The sequence below is a fragment of the Prionailurus viverrinus genome, chromosome A2 (genome assembly GCF_022837055.1).
Source record: "Prionailurus viverrinus isolate Anna chromosome A2, UM_Priviv_1.0, whole genome shotgun sequence".
Lineage (NCBI taxonomy): Eukaryota > Metazoa > Chordata > Mammalia > Carnivora > Felidae > Prionailurus > Prionailurus viverrinus.
The window spans coordinates 57043962-57066303 of NC_062562.1; the positions used below are offsets into that span (position 1 = coordinate 57043962).

Sequence of the window (22342 nt, forward strand, 5' to 3'; positions counted from 1 at the left end):
CCCATGTCCCAGAACAATGACGAATGATATATGCAATCAACGATCATGCTGATCACCAAGACCTCTGAACACTACCTCCTGATCCTCAATGTACAGCCACCACCTCTGATCACGTGCTTGAATGATGTCATCTCCCATGACGCCACTGTCTCTAATTACATTACTCTATTCATATGTCTCTGATGGATGATTCCTTTTGGCCCTAATCACCATCTCTGGTACCCTGAGTCCTTGACGATTAGGCTTTCTGATGGCCAACCTCCTTGTTCTCTGGCAGCCCTGATGTCTACGTGAGCCAGGAGGCCCTCCTGTCACTCTTCCCACTGCAGACTGCCGGTGCTGGCAGGGTGCTTGCTTGGGGCCGGGGAAGCAATAGTCCCGTGGAGGCCAGCATGCCTCCTGTGAAGTCCCAGATACCTCAGCCCAGCAGGACAGAGTGGGAGGAACATCCCTGGGTCTCTGACTCAGGAGCCCTCTGCTCCTGCTCTGCCGCCACCACCCTGCACACGTCCTTTTCCTGTAGAATGGACACCTAGAGCAGGCGGGAACTGACCTGGTGTGTAGCTGGATGTGCACTTGCCTGCCCATCTGAATCCACAGTGGCTTTCTCAGCCCTTCCCCAGCTCACAGCATTCTGGCCCACCCTCCCCCATCAGCTACTATACCCACACTGAGGGCAGGGATGGTCGTGCCCTTCTGTGCCCTGGCTCTTGACGGCGGGATTGTGTGTCTATATGATCACGTACTCAAGTGAGCACGTATGTGTGCCTGCTGATCCCTTCGTCCACACCTGGCCGTGTTCTAGGCACGGGGGCTACACCACCCGATGAAACAAACAAGAATTCCTCCCCGTGAGCAGTTGACGCAGTAACGACTCTACCTGGCCTCTGGCAAACAATGCTATTACCTGGCCCCAAATCCAGAACCAGAACCTGGGAGTCCAGAGTTTTGAGTCCACAACTCTGTACCCCAGTACTCAGGAAGCAGACCCAAAACAGAGCACAGCTCCTGTCCTCCCAAATCCAGAATTTAGAACTTGGAGCTCAGAATCCAGAACTTACATCCAAGAACTCTGAGATGGTGGCTTAGAACTTGAACCTCAGAATCCAGATCCCAGAACACGGAGCCCAGGACCTAGGGACCTGAGCATGGACCCCGCAAATTCACAGCCTAGAGCGTGGGGCTCGGAACCCAGAGTGTAGCACCAAGGACGTGGAGCCCAGGGCCTAGACTCTACATCCCCGAGCTGGACCTGAAGACCAGAACCCAGAGCCCAGAAGAACCACAGAAAGAACCCCCTGCCCACCCTTGTTTCTCTATTACTACCCTGGTCTTATTTCCTTCCTACTGCCAAGCAATATTTTGGGAGCACCCAGTGCCAGAAGCAGCCAGCAAGAAATAAACAGAGGAGCGGATCCCCTCTCCCTGCCATGTCAGGTCCAAGAGAGCAGGGACTGTGTCTGTCACTCTTGGGTCTCCATTGTCTCTAATGGGCCTGCAGTAGGTGCTTCCCAAATGTCTGTCGAATGGATTCATTCACTTCTCCCGAATGTTTGTCGACCCTGGTAGTTGTTGGCGTTCTGGTGGGGACAAAACACACACGTCTTGTTGTCCCCATGAATCCGCTCTCTCTGGCTGCCAGGAAACTCACGGAGGGAAGGGGTTGTTTCTGACAAAGCCAGCAGCCAGAGCTGGGGAAGACTGTGGGGGTAGGGATGGTGTCCGGTGAGCGACCACCAGGAGCGGGGGAGGTATGGTGGCTTCAGAGGCCCTAAGTTCAAGCCCCAGACACTCGTGCCACTACAGTTTCTGTTCCCTCTTCCATAAAATAATCAGTGCTAACAATGACTCCTGCTGCCCGAGTCATTGTGCGGGTAAATAGTTTCGATTCTGTGGCCTCAAAGCTCCCGGGCAGGGCAGGGCAGGGCAGGCAGGCAGGCCAAGTGTCGCAAGTGGCCGCCTCAGCTGGGAGATGGTGCCTTTATGATTCCGCGGGGGCCTGGCGCCAGGGCGCCTGGGGTGGGTTGGCCTTTGTTCCATCTGTTTGCACCCAGGTGGGGCTGGCTGGCCCAGGGCCCCTTCCTCCCTTCCTTCTACAGAGACGCTTCCAGGCCCAGCTTCTTATTCCCATTTTCTGTAGTGAGAAACCAAGCCCCCTTTGTAATTCATAGAGACCATCTCAGTCCTTCCCCAGAAATTCCTCCCACCTCCTGGTGACCACCACTAGAAACAATCAGTGGACACTGCCCCAGGGGAATAAGATTTGGGAGGAATGTCTGCCATCCACCTGATGGAAAGGAAGGACGAATCCCCCGAGAGGCAAGGAAGAAGGCAAACACCCAGAGAGCTTCTCCTAAGGTGAGTGGACTGCCCTAAGTGACTGCATAGCACCAGGCAGTAGATCAAAAGTCCACTGTGTGTGGGTTTTTTTTTTTAAAGCAAAATGATAAAATAATTCCAAACTTCATCTGCAAAAACTAACAAGACCAGCACAAGTCAGAAAATTAAGGAACATAAAAGCGAGGTGTATGTGTAAAGCATTCCAATATTAAACAAGATTCTATGATCACAATCTCTTTTTTCTTTCTTTCTTTCTTTCTTTCTTATGTTTTTTAATTTATTTTTGAGAGACAGAGACAGAGTGCAAGCAGGGGAGGGGCAGAGAGAGAGGGACACGCAGAATCCGAAGCAGGCTCCAGGCTCTGAGCTGTCAGCACAGAGCTCGACGCGGGGCTCGAACCCACGAACCGCGAGATCATGACCTGAGCTGAAGTCGGCCGCTTAACTGACTGAATCACCCAGGTGTCCCAATCACAATCTTTCAAACCTTGTGGTTCTACTGTAAGACTCAGGAGATCAGTGGCTCAGACTCCAGTAAGCCCAAAATAGACCCTAGGATTTACAAGATCGTGGATGATGAAGGAGGTATCCTGAGTCAGTGCAAGGGGGAAGGATTATTCAAGCAAGGGGAGTTGGAAAAACTCACTGGTTAGCATCTCACTGAGGGAACACCTAACTCAGAGATCTGAAACCAGCAGCATGTGGCCTTATCCAGCCAGCAGACAAATTTTGCTTGGCTGCATGATATTTTGCAAACGTATAGGTGCGTTGCAAACGATTTTGAGTCAGGTGAGTCACTTAAAAATGGGCAGAAGGTCTGGTTCTGAGGGGACTCTTATGTCTGCAGGGCCATTTCTCCATCTTTCCCCTCAGGAAAAGTACACGGGTTCGAGCCCTGCGTCAGGTCAGAGCCTGGAGCCTGCTTCGGATTCTGCGTCTCCCTCTCTCTCTGCCCCTCGCCCACTCACACCATGTCTCTCTCTGTCTCTCAAAAATGCATAAACATTAGAAAAAAAAATTTAAATATTTGTGTAGATGTGGAAAATAATGAGGGAAGATACATACCTAGTGAATAATAGTTGTTAGTTTGGGGAAGTGTGATAGTCTGGGGATGGGGGAGAGGGTAATTTTTGACTTTATAAACTTGTGCTATTATTATTATTCTTTTTAACTTTAAGAAAGAGAGAGAGAGAGAGAGAGAGAGATGGGCAGAGGGAGAGAGAGAATCTTGTGGAGTCAGACAAGGGTTTGATCCCACTACCTTGGGATCATGACCTGAGCCAAAGTTAAGAGTGGGATACTCAACTGCCTGAGCCCCCCAGATGCCCCTGTGCTATTATTTTACTGTGTTACAACTTTTTGCCGCCTTTGTAACATAAAAAATAAAGAATCATCACAAACACCTGTGTTCTTTTCTCTGCCTTACTTCTGACTGGTCTTTCTCCCTGAGATGTCCTCCCCTTCATCCTTCAAAACCCCAGAGAGCCTAGAGAAAACCTTGAGTTCTCCTTTTCCTTAGCCCTTCAGGGCCTCCCCAGGCCCTAACCGATGTCCCTCAAGGACAAGGCCTGGGTGTGGTGCGGACACCCTTGCCTCTCCCTTGCTGTGCAGCCCTAAGGAAGTGGATTAGCTTCTCTGAATCCTGACTCCTCACCAGTAAAACGTGACCACACCTTGCAGGGCTGTTTTACGGATGAGAGGGCCAAGGGGTCTCAGTCCTTGGAGAGCCTACCTAGCAAGGAGATATCCTTCTGATGCTATTTCAGCCCACTGCTCTTCAGACAGAGTTCCCTTCTCTACTAGAAGTGTCTCTACTCCTACTCAGTGTCCTTCTCTACTCCTAGAAGTGGGCAAGCCGCCTGACCTTCCTGTTCTTCCTTCCCACACTTCCCCTAAGGCTGTCAGGGTCCCTTAGGAGTGCCCGTGGGATATACCTGGCTACTTAGTAGGTGTTTTCAGTATTTCCCCCCCCCAGCCTGTCCCCAGCCAGTCGGGGTCCCCACAGATCATCCCTCCTGTACAGCTGGGGAAACTGAGGGCCAGGCAGGGATGGGGGTCTCATTTCCTGGGGATGGGGGAGAACAGGATGGCTCCCTCTGGTATGCAGGCTAGAGGTGGGGGGGTTTCCTTCTTGAAGAGGGGACTTGGCGGACCCTTTGCAGCTGTTTCCTTCCGCCGTCCCATCTGTCCCTCCCCAGCCCGCACTGCGGGGCTCCCTCGGGGACCCTGGGAAAACACTGTCCCTCTCCTTCTCCCCGCCCCTCCCACCCGGGTTTGGCTGTACTGATTTGGGGTGGGGGCTGTGATCCAGGTCTCCCAGGCTTTGAGGGGCTGCTGGGACGGGCCCCTCCCTTTCCTCAGAACTCAGGAACGGAGAGGACATTTTTACACAAGCGCACATCACACTGCACCACTGCCGGTACCGTCCGGACAGCATCGGAGCGTCTCCTCTGCACCTCACACTGCCCCGTGCTGTCCCTTCGCCTGCTGTGGCGCCAGCCTCCTCCCTGGCCCTTGCCCCCGGCTGGTGCCCTGCAACTTGTCTCTTCCACCAAAGGGATCTTTCTTAACCTTTTTATTTCAACGATGAAATATTTCAAACACCCACAAAGATAGCTAATACTAGAATAAATACCATGGTACCCCCCCCCAGTTATTGGCTTTCTTTAAAAAAAATTTTTTTTTAATGTTTATTTATTTTTGAGAGAGAGAGAGGGAACACGAGCAGGGGAGGGGCATGGAGAGAGGGAGACACAGAATCCAAAGTAGGCTTTGGGCTCTGAGCCGTCAACATAGAGCCGGATATGGGGCTCGAACCCACGAACTGTGAGATCATGACCTGAGCTGAAGTCGGACGCTCAACCGACTGAGCCCCCCGGGGGGCCCTAGTTTTCTAAGCTGCACAGCAAATCCCAGACTCGGCAGCTTAAGACCACTCACACAGTGCAGAAGCCCAGGTGTGGCTTAGTGGGGTCCCACAAGGCTGCCCTCAAGGCATTGACCAGGACTGGGGTCTCGGCAGAGGCTTAACTAGGGAAGGGTCTGCTCTGCTACCAACCTCGCTCAGGTTCTGGCACAACCGAGGACCCTGTGGCCATAGGATTCACAGCAGCTTGCTCCTTCAAAGCCAGCAACACACAGACACTCTGCAGGAGAGTGGCCAACACCAGGGAGTTTTATATAATGTCCCGCAATCCCGGGAATGGCAGCCTATCACCTTTGCCGTATTCTGTTGGTGATATACATGCCCCAGGTCCTGCTTACCTTCCAGGCTGCAGACACCAGGAGGCAGGAGAACCGAGGCAGCTTGCAGTCCCTCTGACACCCCCTCATCTCAGGTTAAGAAAGAAAACATCACAGAGCCTGGGTGGCTCAGTCAGTTAAGCGACAGACTTCCTGTCAGGTCGTGATCTCGCGGTTTGTGGGTTCGAGCCTCGTGTCGAGCTCTGTGATGACAGCTCGATGCCTGGACTCTGCTTCGGATTCTGTGTCTTCCTCTCTCTCTCTCTGCTCCTCTCCTGCTTGTGCTCTGTCTCATTTAGTTTATTTAACACCCCCCCCCAAAAAAATAGAGAAAACATTACAGGTGTATTGAACCCTCTGAACCTTCTTACCTGCCTTCCTTCCCTGAAGTAGCTAGGGCTTGATGACGCCCATGTAGGTTACATTTTTTTTGCTACATGTGTATGAATCCTTATGCCATAGCTCACGTTATTCTGCACGTTTTTACATTTTGCAAAATGGTATCTTAACAGTAGATTTTTTTTGCTATGACTTACTTTTTTTGGTGTACTATCACGTTTATGATATTCTTTCACACGAATATATGAAGTTCTGTTCCATTCATGTTTCGCTGCTGTATATACTATGTCATCGTATAAATATAACACAATGTATTTGCCAATCCTCCTATTTTCTATTATTTAATTTTTTAATGTTTGTTATTTTTCAGAGAGAGGGAGAGAGAGAGAGAGAGAGACAGAGAGAGACAGAGAACAAGCAGGGCAGGGGCAGAGAGAGGGGGAGACACAGATCTGAAGCAGGATCCAGACTCCGAGCTGTCAGCACAGAGCCTGATGCGGGGCTCAAACTCACAGACTGTGAGATCATGACCTGAGCCGAAGTCGGATGCTCAACCGACTGAGCCACCCAGGCACCCCCCTCCTGTGTTGTATTATAAAGAGAGCATATGCTTGCTGTTCTCATCCCTCCGCCATGCATGAGGGTTTCTCTGGGCACAGAAGCCTAGAAGTGGAATTGCTGAGTCAAAGGATTTAGTACCCTCACATCTCCAAGATAAGGCCAAAGAATTTTCCAGACTCGCTGTTCCCATTGACACTCCCACCAGCAGGGCAGGGAATCCCCGTTGCTCTATCCACATCCTTGCCAGCACTTGGTAATGTCAGCCTTTTACATGGTTACCAGTTTGTTGGGCATGAAATGGAACACCATTGTTGTAGAGAGATTGTTCTAGAACATGCCATTGATCACATTCTTCTTGTGCTTCAAATCCACCCAGCTCGGGACCTGATCCAAGCTCTTGAGTTTGGCATCTGAGGCTTGCATGACCTTTGCACCCTCATAGACCCTGCCCCCTCATTGTCTCCTCAGTCCCAGGCACAATAGACCACAGACGAGGCTCTCCCACCACGCAAGGCTTTGTGCTCACTGCTCCCTCTGCGTGAAACCACCCCCCTGTTTCAAGGCCCCTGCTTTATTAAGAAATAAATAACCGAACAGACCGCCTGTATGTTTTGAACGTTCACATTAAAGAAATGAATGCCTTAGGCACAGTAAAAACACAAATGCAATATAACCGTACTTTTCAAATAGTGGCTTCAGGGTTCAGACCAGAGTTCTCCACCTCGATAGCACTGACGCTGGGGACTGGATCATTATTTGTGGCGGAAGGTTGTCCTGTACCTCGTAGGATGTTTGGTGGCATCCCTGACCCCGCCCCACGAGATGCCAATAGCAACCCTACCCCCTTGTCATGACTATTAAAAATGTCTCCTGTCATTGTCCCCTGGGGAGGGAGGGCTGACCCTGTTGAGAGCACTGATTTAGGAAGAGATTCATTAATAATGCACTCCGTGGTCTGGAAGTGCTTACAGCCCTATGATGAACATTTTCTTCCCACCTGGAAACACTGTTTTTTCCACGACCGAGCAATTCTATACCATTGGGAAAGGACATCCAGAGTCTAAATCCGAGGACCTTCACATGTGTGAGGCCCTAGCCAAAGGCTAATGTCACCTCTCTCAATAGACCCTGCTGGAACTGCCCTGTTTAAGCCCTGCCCAGATGTCACCCCAGGTGTCCCCAATGCTTTTTGCAGCTGCCTTCACGTGTTTGTGGGTCTCTGCTCCTTTCCCACAGCCTAGGATTGGGAGGGCCCTCTGTGGGTGTGGGTGACACAGCTGAATTCTGCTCTGTCTCCAGCTCGCACCTACATCAGCGCAGAAAGATGTGTGGATCTGAATTGCGAATTGCATGGCAGTCACCTAGGCCCTTCTCCAGTTGACCCAGTGAAACCCAGATGTGTGCTGAGACCCCGGTGAGCAGGCCTGGAGAGGGGATATGGGAAGGTCAGGGTGAGGAAGAAGGAAACAGTTCTGGCCAGAGAGGTGGGCCAGACCTCCCCAGTGTGGGTGGGCAGGGACATCTTTGGAGACACCGTACCCTCAATGCACAGCAGGGCTGCAGGCCTTGTGGGAGGCACCTGTGTGCCTGTGTGCACACGTGGACACTTGTGTTCGTGTGTATAGGCACACACATATTGCGTGGGGGCATGGATGCCTGATACGCATGTGGAGGTGGGTGGGGCCCTATCTGCCTACCCTGTCTGAAAGAGAAGGCTTGTCATCCTCCTTCTGCTTTGTTTTTCCTCATGGCAGCTATCACTACCTGACATTATATCATGTTTATTTATTATTAGTTTCTTGTGTCTCTCCCGCTAGCTGTCAACTCCATGAGGGCAACGCCCTGGCTAGTGTGTTCACTGGCATATATACCTGCAGCACCCAGAGGAGTGCCTGGCTTATTGTACATGTATGCATAGGTGCTCAAGAAACATATGGGATAAGTGGTTGGATGGATAGATGAAGGGCTGGCTGGCTGGATGTGTAAGTGGATGGATGGATGGATGGGTAGATGGATGGATGAGGAAGTAGATGGATGGATGGATGGATGGATGGATGGATGGATAGGTGGATGGATGGATGGATGGATGGATGGATGGATGGATAGGTGGATGGATGGGTGGATGGGTAGATGGATGGATGGATGGATGGATGGATGGATAGGTGGATGGATGGATGGATGGATAGATGGATGAGTGGATGGATGGATGGATAGGTGGATGGATGGCTGGCTGGATGGGTGGATGGATGGATGGGTGGATGGGTGGATGGATGGATGGATGGATGGATGGGTGGATGGGTAGATGGATGGATGGGTGGATGGATAGGTGGATGGATGGATGGATGGATAGGTGGGTGGATGGATAGGTGGATGGATGGATGGATGGATGGATGGGTGGATGGTAGGTGGATGGATGGGTGGATGGATGGATGGATGGATACGTGGATGGATGGATGGGTGGATGGATGGATGGATACGTGGATGGATGGATGGGTGGATGGATGGATGGATGGATGGATGGATAGGTGGGTGGATGATGGATGGATGGATGGATGGATGGATAGGTGGATGGATGGATGGATGGATGGATGGATAGGTGGGTAGATGGATAGGTGGATGGATGGATGGATGGATGGATGGATAGGTGGGTGGATGGATGGATGGATGGATGGATGGATAGGTGGATGGATGGATGGATGGATGGATGGATGGATAGGTGGGTGGATGGATGGATGGATGGATGGATGGATAGGTGGATGGATGGATGGATGGATGGATGGATGGATGGATACGTGGATGGATGGATGGATGGATGGATGGATGGATGGATAGGTGGATGGATGGATGGATGGATGGATGGATAGGTGGGTAGATGGATAGGTGGATGGATGGATGGATGGATGGATGGATGGATGGATAGGTGGGTGGATGGATGGATAGGTGGATGGATGGATGGATGGATGGATAGGTGGATGGATGGATGGATGGATGGATGGATGGATGGATAGGTGGGTAGATGGGTAGGTGGATGGATGGATGGATAGATGGATAGATGGGTAAGTGGGTGATAAGTGTGTGGATGATTGCTGGTATGAATATGCACATATGCATGTAGGTCTTGACTCTGGAAGATACTTCAGGCTTCTTTGTTCTATACTCTTTCCAGAAAGACCCAGGATGCCCCACATTCCAGAAGCTACAGAGGTCCATGGTGTGTATGTAGGCAGTGGGGGTTGAATCCTCCTGGAGGCTTAGGATGAGCTGTTGGAAGTTGGATCAGAGCTCTGCCTAGAGTTGCCCCATGCAGGTATGGGCTGAAGACTAGGGCACTATGGTTGGAGGGAGGAGAGTGGCTGCCCTAACAGGCTGGTGCACTTTGGAACTCGGCGGGGGGGTGGGGTCCCCACAAATGATGCCTTTGCTCAGGCAGTAACCTTCCACTGGAGGCTAGAACTGAGCTTCCAGAGACCACGTGGACCACCACCAGGAAGGGTGTTACCCGGGTAGGGGTTGAGGGGAAAGGATCCTGGGGACCCAGTGGGCACCCATTACCACAGGCCAGGAGGGTTGAACAAGACACTTTCCTGGATGTCTTGGGGGAGGGAAAGCAGGTCTGAGCCACGTCTGTGTCAGGACCTAAGCTGAGATTGTCCTGTTACCTCTGGAGAAGAAGAGAGGCCGCCCACCCTTCCCACGCCTCCCTGCCTGGCACTGGGCGTTCACTGTCTCTTCTACCTGTCTAGTAACCCACCACCTGACCAGCCCTCCATCAGCGCACCAGTTTATATGCTCATCGACCCTTCTACCCATCCTTCCACAGACCTGTCCATCTACTACCCCTTCCCTTCATTCATCTGTCTGTCTGTTCTTCCATCCATCCGTCTATCCACCCGTTAGGCTAGCAAACCCACATACACAGCCTTTTCTCTGTTCTAAGCTGTTCTCACAGCAATCCTGTGAGGAAATGCTATTATTATTCCCACTTTACAGATGAGATGTAGAAAGTGAGACACAGAGAGGTTAAGTGACTTCCCCAAGAACACACAGCTGGTAAACGGCAGAGCTGTCTGACCTGACAGGCTGAGCTCTGAACCTCCCAGTTTTCTGTTCAACCATCTAGCCACCCTTATAGCTGTCCATCATTCAGTCCCTTCACTCACCTGTCACTGTCCATCCAGTGGCCCATCCATCGCTGTCACCCATCCATCCTGAAGGTAATGCAGTTAGAGAACCAGGGGCCCTGAGGGGAGAGAAGGCCCGGACTGCCCATCTGGCTGGGCTGGTGTGGACTGGGGGGGTGGGGTGGGCTGCCCCGGGCTGGGCAGGGCTGCATGAGGCTGGAGGGAATTAGCCGAGTGACTGCCAGGATCATCTAATTAGGAACGCTAGTGATAAGAAGATAGGATCGAGGGTGATTAGAATCCTTTTAAAAAGCCACTCCATTAATTACAGAGACAGAGAGGGGCCTCTGGCTGCTCAGAATACCAATTGGCTGCCTAATCGGCCTCCATCAGCTCGCCCTGGGGAGGGTTCCTGGGACCGCTGTGTGACCTTGGTTGTGTCCTGCCCTCTCTGGGCCTCCCTGTGCATGCACTGGATCAGGCTCTTCCTGCGATCACCTGGTCACCCAAGGTCCTCTTTCTCTTCCCAGGCCATGGCTTGCGGGGGGCAGGCAGGCCCGCCTGAGGCCCTGAGGGTGGGCCTCAGACTGGGGACACAGAAGCCGCAAGCCAGGGAGGTTAGTCTGGCTCCCCAGGGAGGAGGCAGTCCTGACGGGGAGGAGTTTTCCCACAGCACCGGTGAATGAGGACAGCAAGGGTCAGAGAGGGAAAGTGAGCAAACAGCCAGTGGTGGTCAAGGCTGTGGGGGCTGAGCTCAAGTCATGCCTGCACATCCCTGTGTCCTCACACAGGCCCTGGGGAGGGACCCAGACGCCTCTGCTCTTAACACTTTTGGTCTTAGGATTTCAGAGGACACGACTCAGAACCATTTTTGGCAGGGAAAATCACCTCTGCCAAGTTCCACACCTTCGTCTGTAGGAAGCTCGCCCCACTTCGTCCTTGGTAAGCTGGAGAGGGCCCCCCATCTTCTGGGCTCCTTGGGCAATGAGCAGCTGAGATCTGCCTCTGTGTTGTATGCCCATCCTATAAGCCCTGGGACAGCCCTGAACCCTGGGGGTCTCCAGCCCTGTCTCCATCCTCGCTGCCTCCTACAGACGGACCACCCTAGGGTGGGGCCTCAGGCTGAGCACAGGGCCTGGGGTCAGAACAGTGCTGATCTTTGCTGGGGGAGCTCCAAGACCACAGGAAAGTTCCTCTTTGCAAAGACATTACAGGTCAAGTCTCAGGCAAGGCAGGCAGAGGGGACCCTGGGTCGAGGGAAGCATCTCATCATCCTCGGTCCCTTGTCTCTTAATTGGATGTAACCAGCCACACAGCGTCCTGCTTGCGTGGCCATGGGACCCTCAGGCGTCTCCTGTAGTGGTGCCATTGCCACCAACTCCCCGACGGATGTTGCATGACCCCATTAGCATCACCGTAAACGTATGACCATCCCTATGTCCACCATCAACCTCCCTCTTCCCCACCATCGTTGTTACCATCGCCATTATGACCGTCCCCGCCTCCTCCAGTATTGCCAGCGATCGCACCAGGTCACTATCATCACACCGTCACCACCGCCACAGCCCGCCTCTGACGCCACCGCCACCGTCACCACCCGCCTCCACCTTGACAGTGTTCACGTTACGCTGACCCACGTCACCGCCATTAGTGTCACCAACACCATCTTCGTCTCAGCCAGTGTCACCCTCGCCACGACACCATTGATACCGTCACTGCTGCTACCATTACTGTCATCACCACCACCCGTGTCACCACCAGTGTCACCTGGCCCAGTGTCCCCACTGCCCACCTCCCTCCTCATGCCCACCGTCATTGTCACGTCTGTCACCCCCACCGCCCACACCATCTTCCCCTGAGCCACTGTCACCATGACCCCGTGCACACAGCTGCTGACCGTGACAGGTATGAAGACACAAAGTGTGAGTTTTCACGACCAGGGGACGACCTGGGCGCGTAAAGATCAGGGAAACGAGGCATCGCTGACAGTCTTGGTCTGCTGCCCCAAAGTGGCGAGATCTTAAGAGTTTGCCTGGAAGCTGCTGGAATCTCACAATCTTCCGGGAAGCCCCCCACCCCTGCCGCCCCGCCCCTGAGCATCTCAGCCTGCATCTCTGAAGTGGGGGGGGGGTTCTCAGAGGGTTGCCCAGAACTTCCTGCAGACCTCCAGTTGCCATCGGCCCACAACGGCCTCTCTCTCCTCCGCTTTCCATAGCTCATGCATTGGCAGACTCCACCCTGGAACCACATGGGGAAGGGGATTCTGGAAAATCTTCCCGAATTTTCTAGGACGCCGAGGGGACCATGGAGGAGGGTGGCGGCAAGTCTGAGTTAGCAACAGAAACTCCAGGACACCGCACCTGCTGCTTCATTACCATCAGCATCAACACCGTAGCTAGAGCACATCGTGACTGTTGTCAGCAAGCCCTCCATTGCTGTCACAGGTCCTGTCGTGTTGAGCAGAGCTTCGGTCACCAGAGCATTGCCATCGCCGGCAGCACCAGGGCCACCCCCCACCCCCCGCATGCTGCAGGATCACCCACTCCCTAAGAGGATTGTGCCTCCCCACCTGTAGCCTGAGACGTGCGGACCCTTCCTGAAGGAGTGCCATTCCCCACCTCGCTGATGCTGGCCTTGGCCTCATGGCAGGAGCAAGGGTGATATACATCCCATCCCGGGAGAAGTTTCCAGAGGCACTCTGCCTTTCGCCCGGCTCTTTCTCCCACCCTCTCTGCCACGAGAACGCCACGTTCCAGACCGGAGCCCTTCCTCATCCGGAATCCCAGATGAGAAGACGTACGAGTTGGAACCCCAGCAGCTGACAGAAGTGGGCAAGGCCTCAATGGCTGTCATAAGGCTCTGGGATGTGGGGGTTGTTACCAAAGCAAAGCTGTACAACACGCAACTTCCTCTACTCCATTGCCTTCGTCACCATCACCGTCACCAACGTCACCACCTCCAGGACCATGGCTGCCATGACCACCCTCCCCAATAGTAGCCTTTCCATCACCTCCCCATCACACCTCCACTGTCACTATCAATGGTGCCCAATGACCGTCCATCCCGTCCATTGTTACACGTCCAGGGTCAGTGTCACCACCACCAGCACCTCGTCTGTCATTATCAACTCCACTATCACCGCCATACTTACTCTCACCCTCACCACTGCCTCCACGTCAGAAATGCTACCCTACTCACCTCCACCATGTTAATGATGCCTTACTGGCCACCACACACCCCCTTCGCCATCACTGTCCCCACAGTCGTCACCGAGAATTGGGCAGGCAGGCAGCTTTCCCCAGCTCCAATGGGCAGGCCCGTCGAGAACAGGCTGTGACTGCAGTGACAGAAACAGTTACAAAAATAAAGAAGCGTTTTCATCTGTAGCTACACTCAGTGGACTTATTCTCGGTTGTCTATTTCCTCTACTGAGTGATATGTTAGGTGTCAGCCCATGTGGCAGATGGACACGGGGGCACAGAGGACAAGTCCTGCTCCTGGGGAGGTGTATGGGGGTGACAGCGTCTCTCATTCTAGGTCAGGCTTGCAAAGTGTCTCCAGATTCTGTGTTCCACCTCCTGGCATTTGGGATTGGCCAGAACCTGCTGTTCCCTGTTAGGTTCTGGGAGCGGAGCACTGACAGGAAGGGAAGGAAGAGAGAAAGAGAGAGAAGAGTACAGACAGGGGTATGGGGTAGGGACTAGAGAAAGGAAGACGGGCAGGGAAGGAAGGAAGGAGAGAAGGCAGAGGAATGCCTTCTTAAAAATTTTTTTTATTACATTTATTTATTTTTGAGACACAGAGTGCAAGCGGGAGAGGGGCAGAGAGAGAGAGAGAGAGAGAGAGACAGAATCCGAAGCAGGCTCCAGGTTCTGAGCCGTCAGCACAGAGCCCGACTCAGGGCTTGAACCCAGGAAGCGTGAGATCATGACCAGAGCTGAAGTCAGACACTTAACTGACTGAGCCACCCAGGCACCCCAGGAATGCCTTCTTAGGTAGGACTTAGTGATCACAACAGCTCTCTCCTCGCGGATGCGCTTACTAGGCCGTTTAGCCTGTGTTCCACCCCAACTGGAGGGGGGTGAGGGGAAGGGAGTAAGAGACGTCAATCAGTAAATCAGTGTAGTTCCTTGCTAATTCTAAGTACGATCCCCCATGGGAGCAAGAATTAAGGAAATGTAAATACCTAGGAACCTGTGGTTACCTCACTCACCTTGCTAGCTTACTAAGTCACAAACTGGGTGACTTAACAGAGGGGCGCCTGGGTGGCTCAGTCGGTTAAGCGTTTGACTCTCGGTTTCAGCGCAGGTCATGATCTCACGGTCCGTGAGTTCGAGCCACGCGTCAGGTTCTGTGTTGACAGTGTGGAGTCTGCTTGGGATTCTGTGTCTCCCTCGCTCCCTATGCCTCCCCCACTCACGCTGTCTCTGTCTTTCTCACAAATAAATAAACTTAAAAAAAAAAAAAAAAGAACAAAAGCCCCAAACGGCAGAAATGTAACCTCTTACAGTCCTGGAGGCCGGAAGTCCACGAGCAAGGTGTCACAGGGCCGCATACCTTCCCTCTGGCCTCTGGCGACTTCGGGCTCTCCCTGCGCCACACTGCTACCCCTCTGTTCTGTATGTCTCTGTAAGGACACTTGATAATCCAGGATGCTCTCATCTCGACACCCCTAATTTAATTACATCTGCAAAGATCTCTCCTCCAAATAAGATCACATTCACAGGTTCCAGCGATTAGGACAGGGACGTAGCTTTTGGGGAGGCCACGATCTAACCCACTACACCCATTATCAATCCCGATTTCTCTTTCTTCCAGAGTTGCGCGGAATGCTTCTTTCCATTTGCTGTCCTCAGACAGCCCTGGGTTTGCCTCTGTCTCTCTCTCACTGACCTGCTGTGTGACCCTGAGTACATCCTGCATGTCTCTGAGCCTCAGTCATTAAACAAACATTTACTGATCGCCAGGCACGGAACACCCCTGCCTTTGTGGGGCTGACCTCTGAGGATCTGACCCGATTAAGGGGTACAAGAAGAATGAATTCCCGCGCCTGCCTCCCTGCCTGATTCCCCACTTCGGGCCCCCTCACTCCATCCCAACAACCCAGCCAGCGGGCTAAGTGGGCCTGTGGCAGGAAGGCCTCCCTCCCCCTCCCTGACCAAGGCGCACCTAGGCCCGATCCTGCGACAGATTCTGCCTCTGCTCCTTGGCTCCCAGGAGCTCAGCCAACAGACCCAGCGTGACCAAACTCCAAATTCCAGGCCCACCAAGGTGTCCACCTCTTTGGCAGGGGCAGGCCAGGTCCAGAGCTGGGGGATTTGCCCCGCCCCCCGGGGGGGGGGCTGATGTCACAAAGGGCCCAGCCTCTGCTCCGCAGGGGGGCCTGCCCCTGGCCTGGCCCCACTGTGGCAGTGCTCCCTCCCCCTCCCCCTGTCAGTGGAGGCGCCCACCTGTCCCTGAGAACTGGTACTATGAAAGGGTAGACTCACTGGGCAGACCCGCGCCCGGAGCCAGTAGATTCCAGCAAGGCCCCCCCCCCCGCTGAGGGAGCCACACCAGCTGCTGCCTCCTCTGAGCCCATCCCTGCCACCCAGGCCACCGGTGCCCACCTCGCCTTCTCCCCCACCTTTGCCTCCCCTTTCTCCCCACCCCCGCCTCGGCATGGCCAACTATTACGAAGTGCTGGGGGTGCAGGCGAGCGCCTCCCCAGAGGACATCAAGAAGGCCTACCGCAAGCTGGCCTTGCGCTGGCACCCGGACAAGAACCCCGACAACAAGGAGGAGGCTGAGAAGAAGTTCAAGCAGGTGTCCGAGGCCTACGAGGTGCTGTCCGACTCCAAGAAGCGCTCCGTGTATGACCGAGCAGGCTGCAACAGCTGGCGGGCCGGTGGCGGGGCCAGCACCCCCCACAGCAGCCCCTTCGACACCGGCTACACCTTCCGTAACCCTGAGGACATCTTCCGCGAGTTTTTTGGTGGCCTGGACCCCTTCTCGTTCGACTTCTGGGACACCCCTTTCAACAGCAACCGCGCTGGCCAGGGCCACGGCCTGAGGGGGGCCTTCTCGGCCGGCTTCGGCGAGTTCCCGGCCTTCATGGAAGCCTTCTCGTCCTTCGACGCCCTGAGCCGGGGTGGCGGTGCCAGCCACACCACCTTCTCGTCCACCTCCTTCGGGGGCTCCGGCAGCTCGGGGTTCAAGTCGGTGATGTCGTCCACCGAGCTGGTCAACGGACACAAGGTCACCACCAAGCGCATCATGGAGAACGGGCAGGAGCGCGTGGAGGTGGAGGAGGACGGGCGGCTCAGGTCCGTGACCATCAATGGCAAGGAGCAGCTCAAGCAGGTGGACAAGTGACCCAGGCCGCCTGAGCCCCTGGCCTGCCGCCACCACCGCGCCCCAGGGCGTGAGTGCGGCTGATGCTTAATAAAGGTGCCAAGTGAGTTCATGAGAACAGCTTGCCCACATGTCGGGGGGGGGGGTTGCTGGGGAGCGTGGGGAACCTGCTCGGCAGGCCAGGCCCCAGCCGCAGAGGGGTGTGTGCGCTCTGGCCCGTGGGTGCCGCCTGCACACGTGGGCCGTGTTCGTGGTTTGTGACCCCTCTCGTGCTGTGACTGCCTATCCTTCTCGGCCCAGCCTTGTGACTCTGAGCCTGCTGTTGGCTCTCTGATGGGGCCGCATCATCCTCCCAGGGCCTCCCAGCTCCACGTCTCAGCCCCCTGCCCCCCAGTGATTTTTCATTCGGCCATCATGCCCAACCCAAGCTGCATCACTTCACCTGCCTTGCTGTAAACCGTCAGTGGCTCCCACTGCTCTAAGCATAAAGACCTCAGGCCTCATCCTCACCGTGAGGCCCTAGTGGCCTGGCCCCTGAACGCCTTCCTGGTCTCACGTCCCGGCAGCCCTCACTCTCTAAGCTCCAGACATACTGACCTCCTCTCTGTTTCTCCATGGAACCAAACGTCTTGCAACCTCAGGGCCTTTGCACACGCTGTTCTCCCTGGTAATTGCCCACTCATCTGTAGGCCTTTGCTCAACCACCACCTCTTCAAGGAGGCCTTCTGAGGACTGGGACCCTGTTATATAATTTCCAATTGACCCCCAAAGTAACCCTATGTAGGAGGGACTTTTGCCTGAGGGTCACATGTGTGGACACTGTGCACACGTCTCTGTCTGTATATGTCCAGCACAGAGAAGTGGAAGATGGTTTGAATTCAGTCTGCTGCCCCAGTGGACCATAAACACAAAAACAGGAGCTCTGATCCTGTTTTTGCTCACATCCAGCACCTACCCCAGGGCACGAAGATAGTAGATACACAGTAAATATTTGTTGTATGAAGGTGTTTGCGTGGGCATGCTTGTGTGTGTTTGTCCATGACCCTGAGTGAGGTTGCTCCAGCTGGCCCACAGGGCTCTGTCCTCGGCATTGTGTCCTCAGTGTTGGCACTAGGGCTTTGAAGGAGCCACAAAAGGCATGGGCCTCACATTCTCAGACACACTCCGTTGGGAGTGAGCTTCCCATCACGGAAGGAGTGACAGTGCCGAATTCTGATTCCGTGTGGGCCTGCCGAGTGCTAGTCTTTTAAAAATAGTTTTTAAGTATATTTTTATTTTGAAGCAATCTCCAGTTTCAGATGTGTCCTGCACTTTTAATTCAGCGCAATTCAAGAGATATGTAATGGGCGTATTATTATATGCCAGGCACAGCGCCAGGTCCTGGGGATACAGCAATGGGCAAGACAGACTCTTGCACCGATGAGGCAGACGTTGTACTGGGGAGCCAGAGAACAAGCAGGTGCGTGGAACATTGTCCCCTGTCCCTGTCATAATGAATGCGAGGGAGGAAATACAGGCAGGTAGGCTCATGGAGAAGGATGGGGTCAAGGGCACGGGCAGGCGAGTTTTCAGTTGGGGAATGGAAGTGAGATCATGGACCATGTAGTTATCTGGGGGAAAAGCATTCTCAACAGAGGGAAGAGTAAACGCAAACCCTGCCCTGTTGAGGAACAGCAAAGAGGCCAGTGAGGGCCATACCCACAGTTCCATTTGATGCCCACGCTCTCCCAGATTGTAGTCGTTGACCCACGTTACATAAGAGGAAACTGAGAGGAGAGTCACATAACTGGCAAGTGGCTGAGCCAGGATTTCATGCAAAGGATTTACCTTCAAAATAATAATGGTAACAATAACAATAATAATCGCGGCAACAAAGGCGAAGTGTGCCTGTGAGTGTGTCTGCCAGTGTGTGTGTATGTGTGTGTGCACGCACGCACGAATGCATCTATGAAAGATCAGCATGCTGGTGATTCCTTATTCCTTGGGGGCTGGACTGGAGCCAGAAATAGAGGCGATTCCAGGCTTCAGGGTTCAAGGCCGATTAGTGACAGGGTCTTTGGTTCCCAGGCTGCGAAGAGGGGGTGTGTGGGCATGGCCAGGAAAGGCACTGTGAGTACCAATCATCCTGGGGCCTGATCAGGTTTTGCTCACCTATGCATCTCGACTCCTGGCCTGGCAACTAGTAGGTGTCCAATAAATGATGTGAAATGAAAGGAGGTCGGAGCACACTGTTCCAGGGAACAGCAAGAATCAAGGGGTGTGTTCAGAGGACAGCTTCCAGAACTCATGATGGGTGAGACTTCTGAGGAGGCCATAAACCTATGGGGGGGGGGGGGGTGGGATCTGGTCAAAGACAGACCTGGGAGGAATTCATTCCCATTTCCCGATGCACACTTAAGCTGAGGAGCGCCCATCATGGAAGTCAGGGTGTGGTGCTGGAAGCCTGCAGGTGGGCCTGGGTACTTATCTCCAAGGGGAACCTGTTAAAGGTTTCTTCTAAGAAGTCAAGGGGCACCAACCCAGATCTCTAGGGGATACAGAGCCCCTTGGGTGCTGCAAGTGCCCTGGCCGAGAGGACACTGTAGGTGACCTGGCTATTGGCCGCACCTCCAGGCTCTGCCTAGCCTCTAGCTTCTCGGGTCCCGCCTCCGGGAGCCTCTGGGACAGACCAGCAGCTGGAGGTCTCCTAACCATGTTACCGGAGGAGCAGGAGAGCCCCATGACGCACAGAAGGTTGAACCCCAGCTCCCAGCCCTGCAATGGGACTAACTTCATCAAAGCCCCCACTACAGCATTAACCACCTGACCTGTGCCCCTGCCGACCTGCTAATTTCACCAATTACTGGCCAACCGCGGCTGCATCAAGTGGGCCCGCTTAGCTCTGACAGCTGCTGGGCAAATCCAATTACGGCCGGCCGCCCAGGCGGTCGCATGGCCCTGGAGCTGGGTGCACAGCACAGATCCGGGTGCTTGCAAAGCACTGGTGTTCCCAAACACCCCCAGGATCCCCGGGCCAAGGCTCACGGCCGGCACTCCCTTCCTTTCACCAAGCCTGGCCCCAAAGCCCGTGCTTTCTCTCTCCAGCTCAGACCTGTGACCGATCATGGCATTCCCCTCCCAAACTCCTCCTGCGGCTGCCTGACTCGGCGCCTACTGTATCTGGCCACGCGTGTGCCGGGTCATCAGCCACCCCGCTGAATCCTGTCTCAACGCTTAGCCCCATTTGACAGACTGAGGAACTGAAGCCCGGACAGGTTGGGGTGCATCTAGGGATGCACAACCGAAGATAAAGTCCAAACTCCCCAAACGGGCATTGGGGGCCCCTGCTGCCTTTCCAGCCGCACGTCTCACCCGCCCCCCACAGGCACTGGCTGCCAGGCCTGTACGAGCATCCACGGCTTGTACATTCTGTTCCCACACTCTGAGCCACCCTTCTCACCTCCTTTGGCCTGCCTGTTAAATTCATCCTTGGGGGCCTTGCTTCCATTGTCACCTCCTTGCAGAGGCCTCCCCGGGCCTCGCCGGAGCAGGACCTTCTGGCCGAGGGAACCCAGCCGTCTGGGCCTGGCTTTGTGCCAGGTGCCGAGACTTGTGGCAGCGAGGAAGCCTGGGGCCCCCACAGAGCCCCCATGGCCCAGCACGCACACCCTGGCTTGGCCAGGCTGGTTGGGTCCAGCTCTGTCCCACTTCTCATGCAAGAGTGCCCTGGGGGGGGGGGGGGGGGTGTGACATTGAGGGCCCGCTCCTGGCCCAGCCTCAAGGGGCCTCCTAAGCGGTGAAGGGCCCCACCCTCAGAATGTAGCTCCTCATTTCCACTGCTGCCTCCTGGACCCCCCCATCACTCCCCTGGACATTGTGTCAGCCTCCCCCTGGGCTGCCCTGCCTCCTCCTTTCTCCTCCTCCATGCTGTTCTTATCCCGGCAGCCAGAAGGATCTTGTGAAAAACAGTCTGAGGAGACACTCAAAGGAAAAGCCAAAGTCCTAATGGTGGCTACAAGGCCCTGCATCAAGGGCCCCCGCGACATCCGTGGTTTTCCCATTGCTAGCTCTCCTCCAGCCCCACTTGCCTTCTCACCAGCCTGTACACATACCTGGCATGCTCCTGCCTCAGGCTCTTTGCACTGGCTGTACCCTCTGCCTGGAACCCTCCTCCCAGCTTGCTAAGCAGTCACCTCTTTCCACACTTGCCTTCCGGTCTTTGTGCCTCTCCCTAGGCCCCCCTCACTCTGTCTGCTGCTGTCCTGCCTCGGGACTTTTGCACATGGTGACCCCGTTGCCTGAAACACCTCTCCCCACTCAGCCCCACCCAGCTAAACTCCTACCAACCCCTCTGGTCTCTTCCCAGATGCCACTTCCTCAGGGAGACCTCAGACCTAGTCAGGCTCCCCCTTCTCCAACCCTCACCTCACCCCAGGGCCCCCCCCATCCCTCCAGGGCCCCTGGAACTTGAAAGGGACCCAAATCCGGTGGGGAAGGAGTGGGGTCCCCATCACGGGTTGGACAACATGGCATCCCGGCATGTTCTTCTGGCACTACGATTTAGTGACACTGGAACATTTTACAAGTCAGGGCACCAGAGCCCTGGGGAGGGATGCTCCCTGGTTCACAGAACAGGTGGGGAGCCAGCTCTGCAACCTGTCTGCTATGAGTAGCCTCAGGCCTGGCCAGCAGTGTGACCCCCACAGGCGTGTTTCCACCGGAGTCTGGTTTCTGCATGGACTGGGGTTGGGGGGCAATGTTCTCAACCCTACTGAGTCCCCAGGAAGAACTTTGTCTGCATACTCTCCCCAGGGACTTGCACCAGCCCAAAAGAGGGCTATGTGCCCCCATTTCACAGATGGGGAAACTGAGGTTCAGAGCGTTAGAGACTTGGTCAAGGTCATACTGCCATGCGGGGGAGCTGGTTCTGCCCTCCTCATCCTTCCCCCCACCCCTGCACCCAGGGCCTGGGGCGGGGTGGGTGGGGCCCAGGCAGCCTCTGCCCGCCCTCCCTCCCTCTGGCCAGTCGATGTTATCGCAGCTGATTTAATTTCAAAGACGGATTGAGCCTTGGCGGGAGGGAGAGAGGCTAATCGCAGCCGCCATCTGCCCCGTTGTCATGGGGATGGGCTCCCAGCAATTGTGCAGGGGCTGGACCCAGATAAGGGCAACACAGTGGGCTGGAGGGGACTGCAGTGGGTGGGGTGGGGATGGGCAGGACGATGGGGGAGCAGGGTGAGACACAGGAGGAGGAGAGACCCACGGCCCCAAGAGAGGCAGGGGGCACTGAAGCACAAGGGCACAGGGGTGTCAGGGAGCTGGGGGAGGAGAGGGCTCAAGGGTGCCCGAGCACAGAGAGACACAGAGAGACTGAGAGACACCGGAAGGCAGCTGGCAAATGGATGGCTGAGCAGAGGCTACGGGCA

General features: G+C 54.7%; 1 protein-coding gene and 1 long non-coding RNA gene across 2 annotated transcripts; one reads left to right on the forward strand and one right to left on the reverse strand.

Moving 5' to 3' along the window:
• Nucleotides 1-9505: 9505 nt before the first annotated feature.
• Nucleotides 9506-15899, reverse strand: LOC125148811 (uncharacterized). The gene is made up of 5 exons (XR_007145700.1): nucleotides 15774-15899; nucleotides 15113-15231; nucleotides 13223-13941; nucleotides 12965-13051; nucleotides 9506-10723 (listed from the first exon to the last, which is right to left on the reverse strand). It is a non-coding gene; the product is annotated as an uncharacterized LOC125148811 (long non-coding RNA).
• An 82-nt stretch (nucleotides 15900-15981) lies between these two features.
• Nucleotides 15982-17055, forward strand: DNAJB8 (DnaJ heat shock protein family (Hsp40) member B8). Its single transcript, XM_047849455.1, has one exon. The coding sequence runs from the start codon at nucleotides 16266-16268 to the stop codon at nucleotides 16956-16958; it is 693 nt and encodes a 230-aa protein (XP_047705411.1). The 5' UTR covers nucleotides 15982-16265; the 3' UTR covers nucleotides 16959-17055.
• Nucleotides 17056-22342: the final 5287 nt, after the last annotated feature.